Raw genomic sequence first — 25,703 nt, forward strand, 5'->3', positions numbered from 1 at the left:
CCTGGCCAAACTGGACTAAGGATATTGAGTTGCTGTGGTTATCTTCCACAGTCAAAATGTCCCCATATGACAAATTTAGAAAAAAGTGCAAAATACAGAAATCCCAGGGTGTCTATCACCACCCTAAAATGCTTTAGTCCTCCTGAAAATCAAAACTTTGGGGTTCCCAGTAAATACATTTTCAAAAACGGTATGGTGTTATAAATCACTCCATCTTTATTTCTGGGATTTAGAAGAATGTTGTAGTAGTCAGCAGACAGCTTTCCTCAGAGTTTTAGAAAGGCAGTGGTCCACAAGAGCTTCACATGCTGGGTGGAGCAAATGAGTGGCAGCAGACAGAGTTTTTTAGAGAAAAAAATGTAGATGGGTTCTCCATGAAGCCATTAATGCTTGCCTAGGTATGCGGTGATGCTTCGAAAATTGGAAATTGCTGGTGCTTTGGTGTTCAATGCCATACTCTTGAAATAACCTTCTTTTGCCTTACATGCTTTTGACTAACTAGAGCTGCAGCATGATGCTGAGTGTTGTACACTCTGTGTTTAGTGTGTCTCTGTCATGAAAAGTGGCTGTTCTGCGTGGTACTGGATACAAGTACAAGGTGGCATGGCTTTTGTTGCAGATTGCTGATTCGTTTATGATGAAACTCATATATGCATATACTAACTGAGAGAACTCTCTGGCTTATTTATTGCATATTTTTTGGCATCAGAGTAAGATGTCAGTGTTTGGCCAACACTAAAGAACTAACAGGAGTCCCTGATTATAATGGAGTATTTCTCACACTGCTTTGACACCATAATCAATAAAACACACTGCCTTGCCAATAACTACATTCTGCAAGCAAAAGCTGGCCTATTTATTTTATTTTTAAAGGCAAAATACCTTCTCTTAAACACAGGAATGTTTTGCACAGACGATATGGGTCATACATTCTGTGGCATGGTGAAATCTTTCAGTTTTGAATACCTAAAGCATGGAGTACAGGTATCTGCTTCAGCTTTGTAATGGCTGCATGTTTTAATGTTACCACAGTGACTGCATACTTTGTTATCCTGGCTAAAAATGAAGTTACCAAATACAGCCTTATCATCTTTACATCTACTGAAAAATGTGCTGATATTCTTGAGAGAAAATAAAATCATACTAGCAGGTTCATTTACATGCAGGATTTAATAAATAAGGGGAGTGTTTAAGCAAGGTTTCCTTCATACATACACGTAGCCACTGATCTCGAGACCGCAGGCATCCTGGAAGTTATACCAAGAGAAATTTACAATTTGCATTTTTAAACATATTTATTTTTTTATTTTTTTAGACAACTATTTCATGGAATAAAGAAAGCTCCTGTACCTGTAGGTATCCTATTTGTTACACTTATTTTGACCCTTGTGCTTGAGTGCTGTGGTAAACTACAAGCTTAAATATTTGTGTATATGTAAATATTGAGGGGGAACATTACACTTGTCAGTTATTGTCAAATTTTAATATCCCTTTATAAATCAAACAATGCTTCAAAAAGTAATCCAAGGCTTACATTTGCACACTGTGTAACTAAGAATAATTGCTTCAGCTGAAATATATTTAGCACTCTAAACATTGACTCTTTCTGAAAACTTGAACAAAAAAAACTTACTTCATACAGATGCTTTCCTGTGTTAAATATACTGCTTTTCATAGGGTTTGAAAAATTACTTTGGTGTAGTACTGAAGGAAAATGTCCTAATAATACATTTTCGTCAGCAGAGATCTTATTTTGCATAGCTTCCCTAAAAATAAGTTTTATATTAAAATAGCTTTGGTTTTGTAATTCATGAAGCTGAAGCTGGTCAAATGTTAGGATGGATGGAAAAACAGACAATAACAAAACCAAACTTGTACTTTAGGAGACTGCAGATGATGAAGAATATGAAGTCTGTGATCCTGATGACAGTAAGATTCAATTTATTTGGTTGGTTTTAGGCATGTTCCAATATGGTTATGCTAGTAGGCCCATTTTGATTATAAAGACTTCCTATGTGCCTTTTTGTGCATTGTATATTCTGTGTAGAAGATATAATAATAAGAAGAATATGAGTACAGTATGAGAATATAAATATAGATAATAACCCATAATAATATGTCAATAAAGTGGTCACTGACTAAATGATTTAAAATAAAAAAATACCAATGCAATATATAGTAGAATTATTCATATTAATTCACTTTAACCAATGATATTCTTCTGACATACAGCTTAAATATCTGGTTTCTGGTGAGACAGTTTTAGCTTTTCAATTTGGTTCCATTTTTTTTAATATATTTCACTACACTAATCCATGGAAATCAAAACTTGTTTTTAAACATATTCTTGTTTTCACATTTTGTGCATATGAATAACACTCAATAGACATTCCAGTTACTTTCCAGATTTTCAGTTTTTTTCCTTTAACTGTGTACTTTTTCAAAACACAATTTTACTTTTGAATGACTTTTCTTCTGATTCAGTTATGTGTATGTGGTTTCAATGGATTTTTTTGCCTTACAAAATAAAAGCAATTAAAGTTTAAAAAAATCTTAATCAGTTTTCTATAATGCATGTACAATACATAGTACATGTCCAAAATAAAGTAGGGTTCATATGTTTTTATTTAATTTTTAATATATTGAAATTTTAATATATATATTGAAATATTGAGCATTTTTGTCAAAGGGGGGAAAAAATTTAATAGTAGTGTAGATAATCACTTTAGTAGATGTTAGTCTATGCAAAAATAATAACAAGAGTCTCTATGTTGACATACTGGAAATTAATCTGGAGCATGTAATGGGGCAACTTGTATGAATTCACTAAATTCAGTGATTTTATTTTTTTTCAACTTTGCAGCAGATAATGTACAGCATAGTCTGTTTTACAGCAGTGCATCAGTGCAGTCATGAACAGATTAATATAGTGAAAAAGACGAGGTAAACTAATATTGTAGCATTTCATTAAAAAATAATAAATAGGCTGTTGTGTTTTGAATAGTTACAAAAGTAGGGTTTTATACAAAATAAGACAACTTTTGGTGCTGAGGAAACATTAACATCATAATATAATATGCATTATATAATCTACACTGAAAATTATCCATCTACTACATTATAAAACACTAAGGTCTGTGTGTGTCCGGCACCTCAGAGCAATCTGATTAGCCAGTATGACTTTGGTGACGTGATCGAAAGAGGAAGTGTATGACAAACGAGGAGGAGTGAAGGTGTAGTAGGCAACGCTGAGAGTTGGTTGTAAAGATAGAAAGTATCAAAGTAGAAAAGAGGTGAGCAAGGCTCCTCAGAATGATAGTCTGAGAAGCAAGCTTTATGGGAATGCATACTAAAAAGGGAGTGCCAGTCAAGAGGTTCAGACACGCTAGGATACACAGGAAAAGCACTGAAGGTACATGGAGGGCAAAAGAGATCAAATATATTTTAAATTATTCAATTGGCTAGTTATACATAAAGCAAAACCTTTATACAACCTTTCCCATTTTAACTTTAGTAACATGAAAATGTGACTATATTGTTACAGGCGCACAATATAAATATATCTTTACAACAGTCTTTTTTATAAAAAGCAATTCAAAGTTCTGCAATAGCTTATAAACTCTACAAGTTTGAATGTGTACTTGGCATAATGAAATGTACAAAACAAACAGGAAGCAAACAAGCTAGATAGAGCAATTTGTAGTATCAGAGAGGATGGGAGATCATATCTTTTTATGACACTGCAAATAAAACTTTTGTCGACTGTTGACAAAGTCTGCCTAAGCATTTTAGTGAAGAGGGCATACAGGATTTTGTGGTGGGTGCATCAGCTGCACAAGTTGACTTGGTTGCTATAAACCAAAATGTAAATGGTAGAATAAAAAAGTACCTGTTTCTATGTGCACATTCATTTAAACTTTCTACCATATTGACTATACATTTTATTGTCCATATGGACAGCAAAATAAAAGAAAAGAAAATTTAATTTTCCAGAAAGTTATGTATTTCGAGAAATAACTGATACTTTGTCCACATTTAAAGGTCACAGTACAGCTAATGGATTCAGTAAACCAATACCACAACCAAGAGAAACGTAAGTTAATGAACAAGAGTGATATAATCTGGAAATCTGTTATGTGAATAATTTTATTTAGAAAAATGTTTATAATTCAGTAATTCTTTTTTTTATAATTTAAAAGGGGCCTACCCATCAGTAATTAATTGTATTTGTTTATGATATGTTGTTTTATCTATATGGAGATCTTTGACCTGTGTTCTACAGTCGAAACACACACAGTAACTTTTTATCCAAATGTCAATTTTTTTCAGGAGGAAACCAGCAATACCAGCAAAACCTGTAAGTATTAAATTGTGAACACTACATTTTTTTTGCAACATTTAAATACCAGATAATAATAAAAAACACTAAAATGGATTCATAATTATTAAATTTAGATTTGTATATAAAATATATACACTGTATATAAAATATTCAGTACATAATGTAACAAACATTATGTGTTAAACTGTTTCCTCAGCTAGCATACCATGATGTCACTTATTTTGGACCATTGTGAGGCCAGGAAAGGGCAGACTGGCAAGAGATGCATTCCTATTGCACAGATGTCACTGAGCAGCACATCACTGCAAATGGCAAATTTAAGTTGAGGGAGAATATTAGAAAGTTAAGGAGGCCTTTTGCAGTAAATGGTGCAGTGACAACTCCACCTTACACTAGAGGAGCTATAGGAATGCTAGTTTAAATTAGAAGGTTTAGTTGCTCTTTTTAATTGCACAATAGCTTGGAATGATCACTGGAAAGTCAAAGATTTGAGTGCTAGTTGAGGACCCAAACAGTAGTATGAATGGAATAAACCTGTTACAAAATGTTGTTGTTTTATTTTGTGACAGAATTTGATGTAATATTAATATGCTATATAATATTCAAATTAGGAGCATCAACAAAGCAGCAGTTTAAAAAGTAAAGAGGATCTATTGGTAAGGACAAACAGTTTTTAATCTCATGCTAAAGCAAATCGCAAGCCCAGCAGAATATTGCATCACATGTGTTATGTTCTCAAAACACACAGTTGTTACCATTTAATTTGTTATGAAAAATTTTCAGCCTTAGTCAATAGTCCTGTAAAACAACGAAATTCAATTCAGCATGTTGTAATAAACATTTATTACATACCATGTTTATATCTTGAAAGTCATTGCCAGTAATAGTGACAGTATTACTAAAGAGCATATTTAAACAATGCTCATGCTGGGTTCTCTACCTGGAGATATGTAGATTAATTTATAGTATATATAAGCAGAAATTAACAACACATCATATAAGTAGCTTAATTATTACTTTAATTTGCATCTCAAACCCAGACAATAGATGAGGAAATATGAATTATATCATTAAAATACGTGATGCAATAAATATGGGAGACAGAGTGCAGTCAGGTGCCTGCTGCAGTGTCTGTCTGCATTGTGAACAATGATCTGAATGGTGCTTCATGTTGCTGTGTTTGTGCCAGCATTTTTGGTGTAGTGTTTGCTGTCAGTAGATATTTACTGCTACAAGTATGTTGCCTAATGCACCATTTACAGAACAGATTCTAAACCACTAGCAACTACTACATCAATCAGAATCAGCTTCATGTATTACATAAATATTATGTCATAACGAACATTAGGCATAAAATGTGTTAAACAATAAGATAGAATTAAGAAATATAATAAAAAACAAATACAGTTAATCTAGTCTGACCAGTATTTGCATATCTTTCTTTTATATACAATGTGTTTTTGCTCTTCACATGCTCATAACTAGGTCACTGACTCTAAGAACAGTCTGCTCTAATATTAGAAGGCTTACTTTATACCTTTTCATTAATATTACAGTTTTTATCTTGTTATAAAAATAAAAGAGTAGCATTGGGAAGCCTTAATCATACCCTTGAGGAAAATGGCAACAGAAAAAAATTTAAACCAAGGAAAAAGACAATTTTGCTCATCATGCTCATTGGTAGAGATGCTCATTCTTCACGTTTTACTCTGGGAGTCTAACCTAGGATATTAGGCTTCCTAAAAGTCACTTTATTCTCATTTGTTTTACCTCTTTGACATTGCAGAAGCCAAATTTTCTGCCTCGACCCCATATACTTCCAAATAAAGGTAAAGTATGTTTCAACTATATATATATTTTTTTTTTCTTTTGTCTGTTAAGGTATTCTATAATTTTTATTTGGACTGTTGAGTTTTAGTATTTATATTCTTATTAATTTGATGAAGGCATTTTTTTTGCATTTGAGTTCCAAGCTCAATTTTTTAAATAATTTTGTTTGAAAAGAAAAATTACATTTGCTGGGTTTCCCCCGGGTGCTCCGGTTTCCTCCTACAGTCCAAAGACATGCAGGTTAGGTGCATTGGCGATCCTAAAATTGTCCCTAGTGTGTGCTTGGGGGGTGTGTGTGTGTGTGTGTGTGGGCTGGCGCCCTGCCCGGGATTTGTTCCTGCCTTGCATCCTGTGCTGGCTGGGATTGGGTCCAGCAGACCCCTGTGACCCTGTGTTTTGGATATAGTGGGGTGGACAATGACTGACTGATGACTGACCAGATTTCTGGTACTGTGAGTGCTGTGCAGAGTGGAGGCAGAACCTCTGCATTTTTCCCAGTTGATTCTGGAATTCGTCGGGGGTGTCCTCTCGCTCCTACACTGTTCAATGCTTGCATGGACTGGGTGTTGGGCAAGGGCATGGGGTCCAGCAGCTGTGGGGCATCTGTTGGTGAAGAAAGATTCACTGATCTTGACTTTGCTGATGATGCTGTGATCTTCATGGAGTCAATGGAGGCTCGGATGGGGGCTCTTGAGAGACTAAGTGAGGATTCAGAATGTCTGGGCTTGCAAATGTCCTGGATTTAAACCAAGATCCAGGCTTTTAATGGCCCCTTGGGCACAACCATCAGCAGTGTGTTTGTCTGCGAAGAGTGTGTTGACATTGTCAAGAGGTTTACTTACCTTGGCAGTGACATTCATGTCTCTGGTGACTCTTCCTATGAAGTCAGTTAGATGGAATGGGAGAGCATGGGATTGGGGGGGGGGGGGGGTCATGAGGCCGCTCCTGATATTTATGCAAAAGGATGAAGGTCCAAGTCTTTAGAGTCCTGGTGCTTCCTGTCTTGCTGTATGGTTGCAAGACACGGATGCTATCCAGTGACACGAGACAAAGACTGGACTCCTCCGGTACTGTGTGTCTTTGAAGAATCCCTGGGTACCACTTGTTTGACTTTGTGTTGTATGAGTGGTTGCTCATGGAGTCTCGATATGAGGCACATTACCTGCATTGTGAGGGAACGTCAGTTATGGCACTATGCCCATATGGCGCGAATCCCAGAGGGTGATCTTGCTCGCAGGATCCTCATTGCTGAGGACCCAAATGGCTGGACCAGGCCAAGGAGATGGCCACGTAACACTTGGCTGTGCCAGATAGGTGGTCCTTTCTGGAGGGTGGGACTGGACTGCCTGGAGGGTTGCCTACCAGGATCCCGAGCTGTTTAGTTGTGTGGTGCGTGCGACAACACGCTGTACCAGTGCATGCTCCCCATCCTAACCTGACCTGACCTACAACATAATTACTGGGGTGTAGAGCTAGCAGAGCACAGTAATGCACAAATTCTGTTTTATACACATTTTACAGCTACCAGTTAAATAATATGTATGTGTTTGAGATGTGAGAAGAAATTATGACAGTAATAACTAAGAGAATATACAAAATCATGGAGCTGTGAGGCAATCACTGTGCCATTGAACTGTCCACAGCTGCCCTAAAGGCATTTAAAACAAGCAGTTGCAGGTATGAAAGAGAAAAATGGTTACATAGTCTTGTATAGTACATTATTTAGCAGATCCTTTAAAATTTGTAACATTTTTGTTGTAAAACTTTTCATATATTATAGTGCTTCCTGACTAGTCTTCTGCATACATTATTACATTGAATGTTACCAGATGTTAAAACATTACCCAATACTATACAAAATGGAAACTGAATGAATAAATAACACATAAAACTTTGCTACTTGTTTAATTTACTTAAAGTTTTGCAATACTCTGTTTCCTGTGTGGGAAATGAATTGCCTGTTGGATTTAGCACTTCTTAAGCTCCAATAGCTATAAATCATTTTGTAACTGCATTAAGTCATTTTGGTCACTCATCCTTGCAAATCCTTTTTTTTCAGAATATTAGAACAGTTTTGACTGTTGAGCAATCCATTCAAAGCTTTTTTAACTCTTTTTGAAGAAATTTGGTAAACGTGATTAAATCAAGTTTTGAGGGTCCTAATAAATGTTATGTGTCTGTTTCTCCATGTGAAAAAAAAGTTCTAACGTACTGAATGTACATAATTTAACCTTAGGTTTCCATCTGTATCTCCTTGTTTTCTTTAAAGTACAAATTTTAAAACGAAAGCTTGCATCCCTTTATAATTGTGCACAGTTCAATCATGTCACTTCTTAGTCTCCATTTGCTGAAATTGACAAGATTTAATTCTTTGAATTTCTCCTCATAACTCATACCTTGCTGTTCTGGAATCAGTCTAGTCACTCTTTTCCGCACTGTTTCTAGTTCTGATATGTCTTTTTAATGATATGGAAATGTGGAGAACACAACTGCAGAAAGTGCTTCAAATGAGGCCTCACAAGCACATTATATAAGCTTAACCATAACCTCCCTTAACCATGTATGTAATCTAACATTGTGTTAGGGCTTAATCAGTTCCTTATGCTGTCTGGATGACTCGTGCATCCTTCTCATAAGGTGAACTTTCAAGGTTCATCTCCTGAGTGTATTTAAATGTAACATTTTTATCTCTTACTGTATGTATTATACTTTGTTTACTAATTACTTTTCATTTGCCACAAATCTGCCCAAGTCTGAATTCTGTTCAGGTTCCTGTATAATGATCTGGCAGATTGTAGGCTGCCTGCCCTTCTACATACAGTAGTTTGGTATCACCTGCCACCTCCACCATCTTATTATTTATGTTCCCAAGCTTCTTTATGTATATTGAAAATAGCAGATGCCATAGCAATGAGCCTTGAGAAACATTACTTTTAACATCACCTAATTCTGTAAAAGGTCTGCGCACCATAACCTTGTGCTTCCAGTGTTTAAGCCAATCTTGCACACATTTACGCACTATGCCTTAAATTCCTATTTCTTTTAGTCTGATCATGCCTGTGAGTCTCTCATGCGGTATATTATCAAAAGCTTTCTAAAAGTTACATCATAAGCATCTCTTTGATAGTATGCTTCATTGCTTTTGAATTCCTGCATATTAGTGAAGCATGAACTCTCCCATCAAAACCCATGTTGACTGAACACTAATAATCCTGTTCTTGACATGTGTTGCTCACTCTTTTTTGTTTAATAATTGCTTTGGTTCATTAAACTGTGAAAAATGTAGGTTCATTGGGCTATAGTCACTTGGATCAGCTTGATCACCACTTTTATATAATGGGAAAATATTTGCTACCTTCCAGTCTGTAGGATTTTGCTCCCTTATGTGCAGTGATTTCTGAAGAAAACGTGTTTATAGATATATACCTCCTTAAGTACTGTAGGATAACTATTCTATTCTGTGTTTTCAAGCATCAGCTGCTTAGTTCAGGTTCTCCATAGACACTGGAAAAGGTTTTATGTCTGAACTATGTCTAGACCATTATAAAACTTTAAAACTTTTTCCTTCAACTATTCTTCTTTAGACTTGCTTGCATGTTTCTGATTATCATTTCAATGACCTAATCCAGATGCACTTCACAGATAGGTGCCCTAACATTCTTCTGAGATAAATAAAACCTTGAGTGATCATATCAAAGCAGTTACTTCAGATATGAGAAGTAGCTGATGATTAGAAAGTTATAAATGTGATCCTAATAAGAATCACAGTACTGTAATTAAAAAACAGTGAAAATGTGTGTATCATAATGGAAACTATCATTATAAATAAATTAAAAGTCTATGCAATATCCACCGTGAGTTTATGAAGATAAATTATGGCAAACAAATCCTTTAGACTTTTTTTTAATGGGTAACTGGAGTGACAGACAAAAGCAAAGCATGTGACATAATTTCCTAGGACTATCAAAAGACCTTTAATACAGATCAAAACTAAAGGTTAATGATGAAACTTGAAGAAACTGGTATCAGAGGTAACTTACAAGACTAGATCTGTTACTGATTTAATAGGTAGATGAAGAGCTGAACCATCCAGATAAAAAGGAGACTGCATTACATTTGTGGAGGTCTTCAATGGAGTCCCCAAAAGATCTGCGGTTGGACTGTTAATCTTTTAAGTTTATATTAATGACCTTAATTCTTCTGACAGTTTCATAAGTTTACTAATATTGCAGGTATAGAAAATACTGAGGAGACAGCAAAACGGTAAAAAACAGCAAATTTTACAAAATCGACTTAGTGATCTGGAAATGTAGTTTGATGTGCAAGAGTTTAAAGTGCCAGTTGCAAAGGAACATTAACTATAAATTCAAGATAGGTAATGCTGATTTATAAGAATTTTTTAAGGTTTAATAGACAGAGCTTTCTTATACTCTAGGTGGGCAAGTAAACTTTTAGCTTATATTGTTAAAATATAACATAAGGGAGGTTACGCTCAGTGTGATATGCTACTTAGACCCTTTCTAGAGTTCCATGTGTGGGTCTGGTCACCACACTACAAAAAAAAAAAATACAGTAGCGCTACTATAAGCCACTCAGCAACCAAGCATATCCCTAAACTAAAAAGCATGCCCTAGCCTGGAAGTCTAAAAACGGAACTTGAAGCACTGTAGTCCTAGAAAGATAATGTTATACGGGGGCTAAGTTCAGAATTTCAGAATTCTCTTAAGTCAACAATATAGCTTATTCATTTTCCAATAATTTGCAAATCAAGGACATTTTGAGCAAAATATCGTTATTTTCCGGATCAGTGAACTTGACAACTTTTAAAACTATCTGGATGAGGTATTAGGAGAACTCAACTAATAGGTAATCAAAATGATTAATCATCCTCTTGTTTGCAAAGGGTCTTTTGTTCATTGTTATGGAATACCTACATAGAGAGGGGAATTTGTAGTTTGTTCAGTCACTGCAAATTTTCAAGGTTTTGCAAGAGCAAAGCATTTCCAAAGCACGGCATTCAATACTAGTCAAAAAGTTCTTTGTACTCATCTTCTTATTAGCAAAGTGTTTTATTTTTTCACCTTGCTATTCTTTGCCCTGGATCTCATTTTTGCCTGTTGGTTTCTTCATGATACAAAGGGTGTTTAATAATTCATATAACTTGGAAAAAGAAATGTGATAGTCAAACTTACCTCATTACTTTTCAATGTAATTCCCCCTTGACTTCAACACACTTGGTCCACTTTGCCTCCAGTGCTCCTTCAGAATAGAAGGATTCATCTTGGTCTTTCAGCCAGCCTTTATCTCCTCCTTGTGGTCAATATCATTGGCCAGTCACCGTCCAAATAGGAATTTCTTCAAGTTTTGAAAGAGAACATAATAACTGTAGGCCAGGTCTGGACTACGGTGTGGTGGATGGTTAAGCTCTAAGAAGGCATATTCTCTGATAGCACAGTTTGATTAGTTTGATTTTGGGATTTGTGAGATGGTGTGTTGTCTTGAAGCAGCAACAACATGCCTGTTGACATTACCCCACAATGTTTCTGTTTTGAAGGTCTTCTGTAATGACTTTATTATGGAAGCTTTTCCAGCTTCTCCAGTGATGGCTGACTTGTGTGGCATGAATTCCACCAGCAGAACACCCATTGTATCCCAGAATACTGTTGCCATAACTTTTCCAGTCAACTGCTGCAAACAAAATTTCGTTTGTGTTGGGGTCCCCATATGCTTCCCTTGCATGGACTCTTGTTTGGTTTTAGAGTTTTGGTGGTGAACCCACGTTTCATCCACAATAGCAGTGTCTGAGGGGGGAAAAAAAAATCTGCGGGATTGTCTCTAAGAAGGTCCAAGTTCTTGTGACTGAATTCCTGACGACATGCTTCCTGATCCATTGTCAGCATTCAGGAAACCCTTTAGGAACTGACCTTTGACTTCACACAATAATTATGGATGATTTTTGAAACTGTGCCAGCTGAGATGCCTGGTTCATTGACTGTATCATTAACCTTAACATGACAAACTTTCATCATCATAGCCTCCACGGATTGGCAAATTTCTGGTGAAGATGCCTCCACGGGATGCCCCATGGGGGTTCATCTTCAGTCAACTCCCAACTACATTCAAGTTGCTTGGCCCAAAATTTCACTTTATATGCATCATCAATATACACAACATTCAACCTGTCATGGATTTCCTTTTGGTTTCTTCAATTATTTTGTAAGGAATTTAATGATGGAATGATGCAGGTAGAAGTGTTTGCCATCCCCTCTCTTTAAAAGCTTGTTATGAAATTACCTGAAACTGCATGTGTGGTATGCCAAGACCTATCTTCATCACCACTGGCAAGTTCAAACACAAGTACACAATACTATGGTAGATAAATTATTGAACACCCCTTGTTGGTCAGGATTAGTGGAATTGAAGGAAGCTTGCAGATTTGTAGTTGAGATTTTATGAAATTCACTTAGCAGGAGAATGGCGGTGTGAATGTTTCTTCATTTGGATAATATGGACCAGACTGTGGTGGTTTTGTAACTCATTCCAGAATGATAAACTAACCAAATATCTGGCAGCCCTGGTCTTTATCAGGCCTGATTGTTAATTCAAAGAATTGCCTTTAATTTTGTTGAGTTTCCAATAACGTTTTCATGGCTGATGACGACACAGAATTGCAAATGAGTACAGTAATCCCTCGCTACATCGCGCTTCGACTTTCGCGGCTTCACTCTATCGCGGATTTTATATGTAAGCATATCTAAATATATAACACGGATTTTTCGCTGCTTCGCGGGTTTCTGCAGACAATGGGTCTTTTTACTTCTGGTACATGCTTCCTCAGTTGGTCTGCCCAGTTGATTTCATACAAGGGGACACTATTGGCGGATGACTGAGAAGCTACCTAATCAGAGCACACAGTTAAAGTTCCTGTGTGCTGATTGGCTCAGCAACGGAGTGCTGCATTAACCAGGAAGTCCCATCTCATTCATTCAGCATTAACGTGCTCCTGCTACTGCTTCAGGGGCCGTGTCCAAGTGCCAACAGAAGATGCAAATGATTGCAGAAAAGGTAAAAGTTTTGGATATGTTGAAGGAAGGGAACAGCTACACCGCTGCAGGACACCATTACGGCATGAGTCCACGATTCTTTTTATTTAAAAAGGAGGAAAAGCATATAAGATCTACGGCCGCAGTGTCCTTTAATCAGGGCGCAAAACGAGTTGCAAGTGGACGTGATAAGGCAGTAGTCTGGATGGAATCTGCTTTAGGGATTTGGATTGAAGAGTGCTGGAAGAAGAACAACGGCGGTGCTACACAATCGCCCAAAGAGGCTCCTTTAGAAGAGCTGTAACGCTCTCCTGTGTTGTGCAGTAAAATTAAACTCATCGTTATCGGATAAGTCATCGTGTCATTGTTGGTGAGTAACCATAATTAATTATCTACATACAGTACTTATTACATGTACATAGTTTAGTGTCACTGTACACACATTTTACTGTATACAATTTTTCTTGCATTGTACGTATTTATTGCTGGTGGCCTGTCTGTCGTAATGGCTGTAACATATGTGATATCGGAGACGCTCGATATCTTTAAAATAATATTTAGGTTTTACTGTATATAAACTGTGTTTACATACATAATTTCAACGAATCTTACCTAATATCTAAGAGAATACAAAGGGTTTATGCTGTATAATTGTGCGGGAAATGTTTATAATAGTGTGGGAGAGTTTATAAGGGCTTAAAATATATAAAAAGAACCATATGAACATATGGTTTCTACTTCGCGGATTTTCACCTTTCGCGGGGGGTTCTGGAAAGCAACCCCCTGCGATGGAGGAGGGATTACTGTATTCACCACAAAAAAATAAAATAAAGCACCAAACTTTAGAATCATTTCTTTCACCTCATTACACTCCCCCTCTGATCACTTGCTTCCTTGTTCATTCCTTGCCGTAACAGATATACAGTAGTGTCTGTTAAAACTGCAAAATCCAAAGCAGAAGAAGACCTTTACCCTTCCAAATATTGTAAATTCACTCATGGACTTGATTTCCATAAAGCAAATGGATATTACTGTACAAAATCCGGTCATAGCAGTGTACTGCCATCCCATCCAAGGCTGGGCGTGCCTTAGGCCTTCCTTATATCTGGGGAGGATGAAAGCCACTATCTAAATTAAGTGGACTGTATGGTAAACTGGTCTTTTTTACATTCTGAGTGAGAGAGTTTTTATTGCACCAAAGAAATAATTGATTTTAAGAGACAGAAATCTGTACGTTCACCTATTGTAGTTCTGGGAGAGGAGTTAGAAATAATAATAATTCATTACATTTATATAGCACTTTTCTCAGTACTCAAAGCGCTATACACACAGGGAGGAACCAGGAAGCGAACCCACAATCTTCCACAGTTTCCTTACTGCAAAAGAAGCAGCACTACCACTGTAAATAGTGACTGAATATAAATACTTAGGAACTAACCTAGATAAAAAATCTTAACTGGAATACAAAAAAATTATTCTCTAAATGCAACCAGCGCTTATTTCTCCTCCATAATCTCAAACTATTTAAAGTAGACAAGGACCTCATGTTGTCCTTTTATTGCAGTATGATCCAGGCTGTGGTCACTTTCAGTTTCATTGCCTGGTTTAATAGTCCGACAAACCAAAACTCAAAAAAGCTCCAGCAGATTACAAAGTATGCAGCTAAAGTTATTGGGGCTGATGTAGATGATTTGACTAGTGTGTGTCAGAGGGCAATGAGGGAAACTGGAAACCATCTCAACTGATGAGACATCCATTACATGTAGAACTAAACTTCAGTAAATCAGGTTTTGCTTTATATCCTGTAACCCTTTTTTTTTTTGGTGTAAATATGTATTATCTAACTGCCTTACCATAATGTTTCTTGTTTCTATTTGTTTTATTTCATTCTGTCTGTTATTAGAGGCAACAGAGAAGGCACATTTCATGTTTTCTTGTATAAACATGACTAAATAAGAAACCTTAAACCTTATCCCAAAGATGTAAGGCTAACTAGTAAACCTAAACTAGTCTGTTATAATTGAATGAGCGAGTGTGGATTGGAGTGTGAAATGTGCTTTCTAACGGACTGGGCCATGCTGGCTTGATTGCTGCTTTTCCCCCCCAGGATGTTGCAATCCTGTATGGACAATAATCTGTTGATGAAAATGTAATGAAATGGGGAAGAATATAAATAAATTACCAAGCCCAAGTTTTGTACCAAATTAAACAATATATTTCAGTCAGGTGGAAAAAAAAAAAAAAACTTGTTAAAAGTACATTTCTGGAAGGGGCAAAAAAGTGATATTCAAAAAAGCTCATTTTTATTTTTAGAACCCCAATCTGTTGCAATCATTAAATCATTGAAACCACAAATCCTCACTAAAGGTTTGTCTTTAAATGTATTTTATATTTTTTCTCCCCAGAACAAAAACCTGCATTGCCAATTCTCACCCTCCCAAAGTATGTCACTTTTCTTTAATAGTATTTATTTCTACAAAATTCTCTAAATCTGTATTTGCGCATTTTTTAATGTACTGTTTTTCTTCTTCTTCTTCTTTAAGGATTCCACAACCAAAGCAATCTACTTCTTCCCTAACGAGTAAGTTTAATAAATGAACAAATCAAAGCCATTGTGTTTACAATATGTGATGTTCTAATTAACATAAAATATTGTCTGATGCTTTAATTTGATATGTCTGTGCATTACAGCATGGCCTTTCTAACTGCGCTAAGCACACCTTATTTATTACTTTTATACGAGTAGCAGTGCATTACAACGAGTATGGTAAAGTAAAAGGCAGCATTTAGTTACATTGCACCAAAACTATGCAGTGCACTACCAGCAACAATTACACAAGCTGAATCACTTCTGTTTGTTAAAAAACTATTAAAGACACATCTGGCTTTTTAGTTACATTTTAATTTATTTTCAGTTTGTTTATTTTTGGGGGGGAGGCTCCCATTATCTTAGTCTTGGTGTCTTTTAACTGTGTTTCAAATTGCCTACCATTTATGATTCCGTTTTTATTTCTTTTTCAGTTGCATTCTATATGTAAAACACTTTGAGCTGCATTTCACATATGAAAGGTGCTATATAAGTTAACTTTGATTTATTAATTGATCTGGAGACCTGTGGAGTCAGATCCATCCATCCATCCATTTTCCAACCCGCTGAATCCGAACACAGGGTCACGGGGGTCTGCTGGAGCCAATCCCAGCCAACACAGGGCACAAGGCAGGAAACAATCCTGGGCAGGGTGCCAACCCACCGCAGGACACACACAAACACACCCACACACCAAGCACACACTAGGGCCAATTTAGAATCGCCAATCCACCTAACCTGCATGTCTTTAGACTGTGGGAGGAAACCGGAGCGCCCGGAGGAAACCCACGCAGACACGGGGAGAACATGCAAACTCCACGCAGGGAGGACCCGGGAATCGAACCCAGGTCTCCCAACTGCGAGGCAGCAGCGCTACCCACTGCACCACCGTGCCGCCCTGTGGAGTCAGATAATCAATTAAATCCTTACAGAAAGATACTGAAGCTTCTAGAGCATTAACAGAGGCCCAGCAGGCTTACTTAAGGACAACTTTAATAAACTCTAAATTCTAAAGAAGTTTTTGACACTTTCACAAATGAAGTTTTTTCTTTAAATTGAAATATTTTTCACACTTTGTTATAATTGGGTGGGTTCAGAAGTTTACAGTTGCACCAAGCAAGCAAGCAATGTAGTGTAGGACAACACAATTTTCTCTGTGCTCCTCAATTAAATGGCCTTAAGTAATTGTTTACTGACACCAAACTGCAAGTCAGAATACTGTATCAACAGTTCGATGCTGCTGCACATGTAACATGAGTAGCTCTGGCTACAAAGTGCATATCCATTAGACTCCTTGTACAACATAAATCTTTTATATTAACACTACGTGTCTATCCACTCTCATGTTCAGTTTGTTTCCCATTTCTGAATTGGGCTCATCTGGTTGCAGAATTAGGGCTCAAACATGAATTGCAAACCTTATAAAGAAACCCAGTTTTCCCCATTAGCTCATTTGCAATATATGACTACAAAGCATCACCACCTGCCTGAAAGTAAACACTATTTACAATATAATGTGGCTCCCAAAAATACATAATATTGCTGGTAACACTTTAGTTTAGGTACTGCAAAAATGCATTTATTACTCATTTAGTCTTATCTAACAAGATCTTAACAGACTTCTTTTGTTGCTGATGACCTTATAAAGGTGCAGGGAAGTGGCTGTCCACTTGTACAATGTGACTTACTAAAATAAGTTCACTTTGGAAGGAACAGAGGTACCTTTAGGTAAAACGTGTGTCTCTGGATTTTGCATACGTAAAGTAAGTATAAGGCCTGGGAATCCTTCATATTAACAAGTCATTTTCCATCATATCAATATGCCACACTGCACAGAGATGAATAATAATCTACTGATGTCTTATAAGTGTTATGAAGACCAAAAAGAAGTGTTTGTGAAGGTCTTGTTACATAAGAGTAAATGAGTAATAGATGCATTTTTGCAGTGCCTGTGAACACTTTTTTGTTTTGCACAAAAGACATCTGGGATGGTTATGGCAAAATTTTTACCGCAAAAGAATTCAGTTGAAGCTATCCTGTAGAAGATGTTCACACACCAGGTGACATACTTGTAACTAATAAATACTGCAAGGAAATGATCAAACTGAAGAACAGAATCTATTTTTTTTTTATGATTTTAATGCATCATCACCTTAAGGTACTGCTTAAAAAGAGTCTAAACCCAGTCTATGATTATCTGATTTGTGTGCTTTACACCAGCTATCTAGAGTACTTAGATCTTCTGGTCAGTTGTCTCTTGTTGTCCCTCGTACCAAGTGTAAAACTAAGGGGGACGGGGCTTTTGCAGCTGCTGCTCCTTGCCTGTGGAACTCTCTACCTCATTACATAAAGGAGTCGTCTACAATCGAACTGTTCAAAACAAGATAAAGACTCTTTTCTATTCACTTGCTTTCCGTAACCTTCAGTAATACTGATGGTTTCCTCATTGTGATTATGTAATCTTACTTCTATTTATTATTTATTTTATTTATGTTCATTTGTTTTATTGCTATTTTTGTTAAGTGTATGTTTACAAGAGTGGCACTTTGGCCACAGCATTCCTATGTTGTTTTAAATGTGCTATATAAATAAATTGACATTGTTCCTGTTACTGGCAGGACTTTGTGGATTTTCCTTGTAGTCTATACATGCAAGCAACATTTGGCCTTTAACACTGTTTTTTGTCTTTGCAGAGAATTCTTATGTATTAAGGAAAAATAACTTGCCAGGAAATGGTGCAGACTCTACAGAAATGGTAAATGGAAATCTGACACTTCAAGTTTCCCTTTAAGCAGACACATTGTGATAGATAAGCGTGTTAATATGGCATTTAGCCTTTCAGCAAAGGTGCCTTTATTACTCAAAAATTAATGTTTCACTTACTCAAGGCTGAAAATGTAAGCTACAGGCCTAGTTATTATTTTGTTATCCTATTTATATCTGTCACCATAGATAAGAAACAAAATTATATTTCATTACTACACTGCATTATAATAGAATTTGCAAGATATATACAAATTTCCACAATCATTTTTATTAGCAATGTGTTATATATATAATATCATAGTTGACTGTAAGAAGTTGCATAGCACTTAGTACAGGGGTGCCAGATTTAAAACTTGGAAGGCTGCAGCAACTCCAAGTTTTCTTCCTGGCTACTTCATTACTGACCAATTTGTGCTGCTAATTCGTTTGCCTTCATCTTACTTGAATTTCCTTTTAAGATCAAGGCTCTTTATTGTTCTCCATCACCCACATAAGCAGAAACCAAATGAGATGTAAAGGAAGCCAACAGATGACCAGATAATGTAATCCCAATTAATCCTTCTGCCCATCATGTTATTCATAAAGGAAAGGTCTGAGAAATATCAATTTGTTATGGTTCATAAAGTTGTTGCCCTTAAAAAGATAAAAATCAACAGTTTTGGAAATGTCAGGTCTGGCAGAATGAGACCAGTAAGAGGCCACAGAATGAAATAGCTGTCTCCAGGTAGGAGTTGGCCTCTAATATACAAACTGGCTGGAGTGAAAATGGTGGTTTCAAGAAGTAGGTTTGAGACCCCTGAGTTAGCTGGACATTTTTTGGTTGCATGACTCACAATTAAGACAAAATAAGTAAGTTCCAATAGCAAGAACAACTGGGTACTAATTATGAAAGTGGCTGGAATGAAAATCTGCAGCCATCTAGGATGTGAGTTTGATGCCCGTAACCTAATAAATTACTGGGGAAAACTAACAATCTGGAGAGTGAGAATGAGCCAGACGCATGAACTGAATGATTTGTTGGGACGATGCTTCTTGATGGATTGTTTTTGTGGATGATGAACTGTAAGGTGGACAAGTCTGCTTAAAGGACAAGTTCAGTATTTTTGAAGTCGAGGTTATATCTTCACAATCATGGTATATATTAGTTTGCTACATAAAAATGTGTTGTAAAGTAAAGCATCTTTAATAATGTTTAAAAAATACATAGCCTGCTGTTGTATTTTATAATGCAGGTAAAGGGTACCAAGGTCCCAACATGGAACTTGCCGAGTAAATTCAATTTTCAAGGAAAAAATGTATTTTGAGTATTAATCCACATCTTGAGACTGCACATACAGTGGTGTGAAAAACTATTTGCCCCCTTCCTGATTTCTTATTCTTTTGCATGTTTGTCACACAAAATGTTTCTGATCATCAAACACATTTAACCATTAGTCAAATATAACACAAGTAAACACAAAATGCAGTTTTTAAATGATGGTTTTTATTATTTAGGGAGAAAAAAAATCCAAACCTACATGGCCCTGTGTGAAAAAGTAATTGCCCCCTTGTTAAAACATAACCTAACTGTGGTGTATCACACCTGAGTTCAATTTCCGTAGCCACCCCCAGGCCTGATTACTGCCACACCTGTTTCAATCAAGAAATCACTTAAATAGGAGCTGCCTGACACAGAGAAGTAGACCAAAAGCACCTCAAAAGCTAGACATCATGCCAAGATCCAAAGAAATTCAGGAACAAATGAGAACAGAAGTAATTGAGATCTATCAGTCTGGTAAAGGTTATAAAGCCATTTCTAAAGCTTTGGGACTCCAGCAAACCACAGTGAGAGCCATTATCCACAAATGGCAAAAACATGGAACAGTGGTGAACCTTCCCAGGAGTGGCCGGCCGACCAAAATTACCCCAAGAGCGCAGAGACGACTCATCCGAGAGGTCACAAAAGACCCCAGGACAACGTCTAAAGAACTGCAGGCCTCACTTGCCTCAATTAAGGTCAGTGTTCACAACTCCACCATAAGAAAGAGACTGGGCAAAAACGGCCTGCATGGCAGATTTCCAAGACGCAAACCACTGTTAAGCAAAAAGAACATTAGGGCTCGTCTCAATTTTGCTAAGAAACATCTCAATGATTGCCAAGACTTTTGGGAAAATACCTTGTGGACTGATGAGTCAAAAGTTGAACTTTTTGGAAGGCAAATGTCCCGTTACATCTGGCGTAAAAGGAACACAGCATTTCAGAAAAAGAACATCATACCAACAGTAAAATATGGTGGTGGTAGTGTGATGGTCTGGGGTTGTTTTGCTGCTTCAGGACCTGGAAGGCTTGCTGTGATAGATGGAACCATGAATTCTACTGTCTACCAAAAAATCCTGAAGGAGAATGTCCGGCCATCTGTTCGTCAACTCAAGCTGAAGCGATCTTGGGTGCTGCAACAGGACAATGACCCAAAACACACCAACAAATCCACCTCTGAATGGTTGAAGAAAAACAAAATGAAGACTTTGGAGTGGCCTAGTCAAAGTCCTGACCTGAATCCAATTGAGATGCTATGGCATGACCTTAAAAAGGCGCTTCATGCTAGAAAACCCTCAAATAAAGCTGAATTACAACAATTTTGCAAAGATGAGTGGGCCAAAATTCCTCCAGAGCGCTGTAATAGACTCATTGCAAGTTATCGCAAACGCTTGATTGCAGTTATTGCTGCTAAGGGTGGCCCAACCAGTTATTAGGTTCAGGGGGCAATTACTTTTCACACAGGGCCATGTAGGTTTGGATTTTTTTTTCTCCCTAAATAATAAAAACCACCATTTACAAACTGCATTTTGTGTTTACTTGTGTTATATTTGACTAATGGTTAAATGTGTTTGATGATCAGAAACATTTTGTGTGACAAACATGCAAAAGAATAAGAAATCAGGAAGGGGGCAAATAGTTTTTCACACCACTATATATTGCAAAACCGTGTGTACAGGTGGTTTTAGGAACAAAAAAGGCATAAAGCAAAACATTGCTGTGAGAGTCATCCATTTTAAAAGAACAGCCACACAGTTCACCTCTACAGCATCTTGAAAGGGCCAGGAGTGTGGATTCACCTCAGAGTTGTCTCCCCGTGCCATTATTGACATTGAACGTTGATACCCAGGTGTGAATTGCTGTCTTTGTTCTGTAGGCAAGCAGACAATAATCACTGGAAAAGAAAGTCCCTCTTACAATCTCTTACAGTCCTTCACTATACAACAGCTTATTAGAAGACAAAAACATTTTGCATTATTTTGAGCGATATTGTCTGCTGTCACTGGTACCATAGTGCACACACGTATACTTCGGTGGTCTAGCGAGAGAATGGTTGAGCACAGGTGTAGTGTGCGATTTAAGTAACAAGAACTGAACAGACAACATAGGCATACAGTATATTTGGCTATAATCACACTGAAGTGCAGTACAGATGTTAGTGCAGAGCTGTCAGTCCTGCCTTTCAGCGTTCAAATCTGCAGGGACTTTGCATTTTCTCCGTGTTTATTTATGGACTGTTGGTATCTGTTAGTGTCATTGTGTTTACTCGCTCAGATACGTTGTCCTCCGTTCCTTTGTTACCATATCCTCAATAAGAGAGACTCAGCATACGCCATAAAGTTCTGTAATTGGTTTGTGGCGCTTCAGTCCGTTTCATTGTGGTTTGGCTCTGTCGGATGCTCGGTCATTTTCATTTTCTCAGGTTTGTTTTTTTTTTTATCTGTCATGTGTGCGCTACAGAAAGCAGTTTGGCTCTTTTAAAAATCAAAGCTTTTATTTAAAAAAAATCAAGTCAGTGTAATCAGTTCAGATTTATTGTTATTGTTCACACTGCTTCTCGGCATGAATCCCACCCTATAGACTGGAAAATAACAACACAGATTGTAATTGGCAAAATTACATTTGGGTGAACATAATCATGTGATTTGAGTACACATCTGACTTGTAGCTACAAGTCACGGCAGAAAATAATCTTTGAAGAAACGGAATTGCAGAGACAAAAGTAGCATAATATGCTGCTTGCAGCTTCGGAGTGTTGTGGCTGTGCCAAAACATCACCCTTGAAGCCCACTGTGAGCAAGAGCGTATCTTTACAACAATAAAATAGTATCAAGAATCTTTGACAAAACGTCTTTCTTCCAGCTTACTTTTACTGTCACAAGCATGCTTTAAAAAAGTGACAAACAAATACTCTTATATTGAAACCTTTGCTGCCTCAAAGCGGACATATTTGGTAAGTTTTAAGCTATTTATTTTCACATTGTAACCCCAGTACCCTCAACCTCCCATTATAAATGCCATTGTAGGCTGGGTATTTTTTTTAAAAATGTATACAAAATGCTTCACTTTAGAATGCAATTTAATGTGGCATATTAATACAGTATGTACCATGAATGTAAGGATGTAACTGACTTGAAAAATACCGAGCTTACCCTTTAAATTTAATTACCAGTTCTGTTTATAGCAGAGAAAAAATGATTCAGACACAAAATAACAATCATGTTACATAAAAGGGCTGCATATAACTGACATTTCTCATGAGCCTGTTATTAAAGTTCCGTCTTCCTCGATGCTCCAACAAAAGAAGCATTTTTTTCATATTCACAAATTGCATGATTTTCCTGTTCTGCCATGACGCATCAGGTAAAAAGCCCTACTGCACTATTTCAAAGTGGGCCATTATAGGTGGATTTGTTTGTTCACTTATTAGGATATATTCTAATTTATTACCTTTTGTAGTAGCAACATTTTTACTGTTTTATTAATCTCATTACTCTTCCATTTTAATCAAAGTCCACTGTTCATTTGATTTTCCTACATAACTACCAACAGAGAACGTTTGCCAAATAGTAGCCTGCTACTCATTTCCAAGTTTGAGTGACACTGCAGACCATTTTGAAAGGAGGACGTGTGTGGCTGAATTATTAATTACTTCATAAATAGTCCCAGTTTTGGCAAAGCCAGTCATTAATGAGACACTCTGGTCAGGTTTCCACTTTATTTTCCAAGCCTTTCTCTGTGTACTGGATAAGTGTTTGAAGCTTACTTGTTTATTGATCAACAAAAGGACTGTAAAAACAGGACAATTAGCTGATATATGGACATGAGGCAGACAATTTTGATTTTTATTTCAGCTTTCTCATTGAGTAGTAGTGTCCTGTCTTTGTGACTTTCAGTGACGCCACGGTTACAATTGAACAAGGAGGAGTAAACATTAAATTGCACCAGAGCACTCTGCATAGGCAGTTTGAGTTCAAAGGTTTGTAAAGGCTAGCCGTTTATTTGTCACATTTATGACCGAGATTGCTAAGCAGCAGCGATTAAATTTGACAAAGCACTAAACTGCCTGTTTTTTAGATTTTATCCTGTCAATGAAAAAAAATATTTGAACCAAAGTGCTGATGTGAAGTCCAGTGTTCTGTAGACTGCCACTGTCTTTGATCCAATTTCCAGTGAAGAGTATTGTTTGGGGTTCCTTTAGTCATGTTGGTGTGGGATTTTTGGCACGTCCTCCATGACTTGACTCGTTAAGCCCCAGTGGATGTGGGAAATGTTCGTCTTCCATGCTGCCGACTCGCCGATTTTTGTCTTTTTGCCTCACAGGCACAGAGCCAGAGTTCTGGGAGAGGGGAGCGCAGGCCTCATTTTAACTCTCGGGTGCTCATTGGTATCTGAGGGTACTCATTTGAGTAGGCAAGACGGCCGCTTGCGGTCATGAATTTCAAAACATATGAAAACCTCTTGAGTAATCAGGATTAAAGATAGCTGAACAGAGACCTCCGTATGTCTTGTGATGGTACAAGCAGCGGTAAAACTTCAGTTCAGTAACTTTCTACTTGTTTGTCTACTCTGTAATATAAATTGAGTGGTGAAGTGGGGCCTAAAAAGGGTTGAACACACAATTCGAAGGATACGTTACTAACTGTAAAAGTTCTTTTTTTTTGTGGACATTTTTAATATACAGGTATTCTACAGCTACGAAAGATTTTGTTTGTCCTTTATACTTCTGGAAAATGTGGCGAAATTAAGTTCATTTATGAAAAGATGACCTTTAACCCGCACAACTTTAGATTGTAAAGGAGCACAGCAATGCAGGAATGTCTGCTACATTTTCAGCCAGTTACTGAGATTGTGTAAAGTTAATTGCATATACAGTACTTGCATTAAGTTACACGTTTCTGTTTTGCACTAACTGCATATAGAAGGAAGGTATATTAGAACTACAGTGAGGACAGACCATTATGTTGAAGTGGTGTTGTCTTTTTCTGTTTTTAATATACAGTATGTACAGTTCTTCACGTTTACATATTGATTGTGCATTTGGTAAAGTCTCCGGATGTCCTTCATTTGTGTTTTCCTTCTCAATTTTTAGGAGGCTGGAGTTTACAACAAGCCTTGGTACGCCAGTTCAAGTGACCGCAAGATCGCAGAGGAGGCTCTTGTTAAACTGAATAAGGTATTTTTTTTACTGTGTTACAAATCACAGGGTGATTCCAGTAAAGGAACTGGCAAGGACTCCCTGAACAGAACAAAATAAACTGCATTCTAAGATTTAAATGTGACCAAAACGTGTTTTCACATTCCCCCAATCCCCCCTTTCTTTTAAAGGATGGATCATTCCTCGTGAGAAAAAGCTCAGGACAGGATGCTAAACAACCGTTCACTTTAGTGGTCTTCTATAAAGGAAAAGTGTATAACATTCCAGTTCGGTGTATTCAGTCATCTCGTCAGTATGCTCTCGGAAAGGAAAAAACGGGAGAAGAGGTGAGGATTTTCCTTTAGCCGGGTATTTACAGTATCATTCTTTAATCATTAAACATGTAGGAAGAGAAGCTTTGTAATGCTCATACCGATGCCTCCAGATCTTTTAAAACACATTTTATATTGGCATAGATTCCAACTGGGTGGGATATTGGAAGACCAGATAGCACTGTTACCTCACAGCTCAGGGACCACCAGTTAATTCAAGACCAGTCACTACCTTTACGCACTCGGCCTGCTCTCCCTGGCTTTCTTCCCAGGTTTGGTTAAGTGGGAAAGAATAATTTAATTTGACGGTGTCTGTGCGTGAAGATGCACAGCAGTGGTCTGGCCTCCCGTCCAGGGCTGGATTGACCT

General features: G+C 37.1%; 1 protein-coding gene across 50 annotated transcripts in view; it reads left to right on the plus strand.

The window, feature by feature from the left end:
* The window catches only part of blnk (B cell linker), a 374,165-nt gene that overhangs the window by 225,261 nt on the left and 123,201 nt on the right, over positions 1 to 25,703 (plus strand). For 8 of the 50 annotated variants that reach the window (XM_028795332.2, XM_051923840.1, XM_051923849.1 and 5 more), the window contains 4 exons: positions 1,316 to 1,352; positions 1,884 to 1,929; positions 4,042 to 4,093; positions 4,330 to 4,357. The exons of 22 other annotated variants lie outside the window; for them this stretch is intronic. In XM_028795332.2, the coding sequence (XP_028651165.2) occupies positions 1,316 to 1,352; positions 1,884 to 1,929; positions 4,042 to 4,093; positions 4,330 to 4,357 (163 nt within the window). Of the gene's footprint in view, positions 1 to 1,315; positions 1,353 to 1,883; positions 1,930 to 4,041; positions 4,094 to 4,329; positions 4,358 to 4,953; positions 4,999 to 6,128; positions 6,172 to 15,620; positions 15,658 to 15,758; positions 15,797 to 18,495; positions 18,558 to 24,957; positions 25,042 to 25,193; positions 25,350 to 25,703 lie in introns of all 50 variants that reach the window. 20 more of the 50 variants (XM_051923814.1, XM_051923835.1, XM_051923852.1 and 17 more) reach the window with 14 other exon arrangements.

The sequence above is a fragment of the Erpetoichthys calabaricus genome, chromosome 2 (genome assembly GCF_900747795.2).
Source record: "Erpetoichthys calabaricus chromosome 2, fErpCal1.3, whole genome shotgun sequence".
In the NCBI taxonomy this organism is placed as follows: domain Eukaryota; kingdom Metazoa; phylum Chordata; class Cladistia; order Polypteriformes; family Polypteridae; genus Erpetoichthys; species Erpetoichthys calabaricus.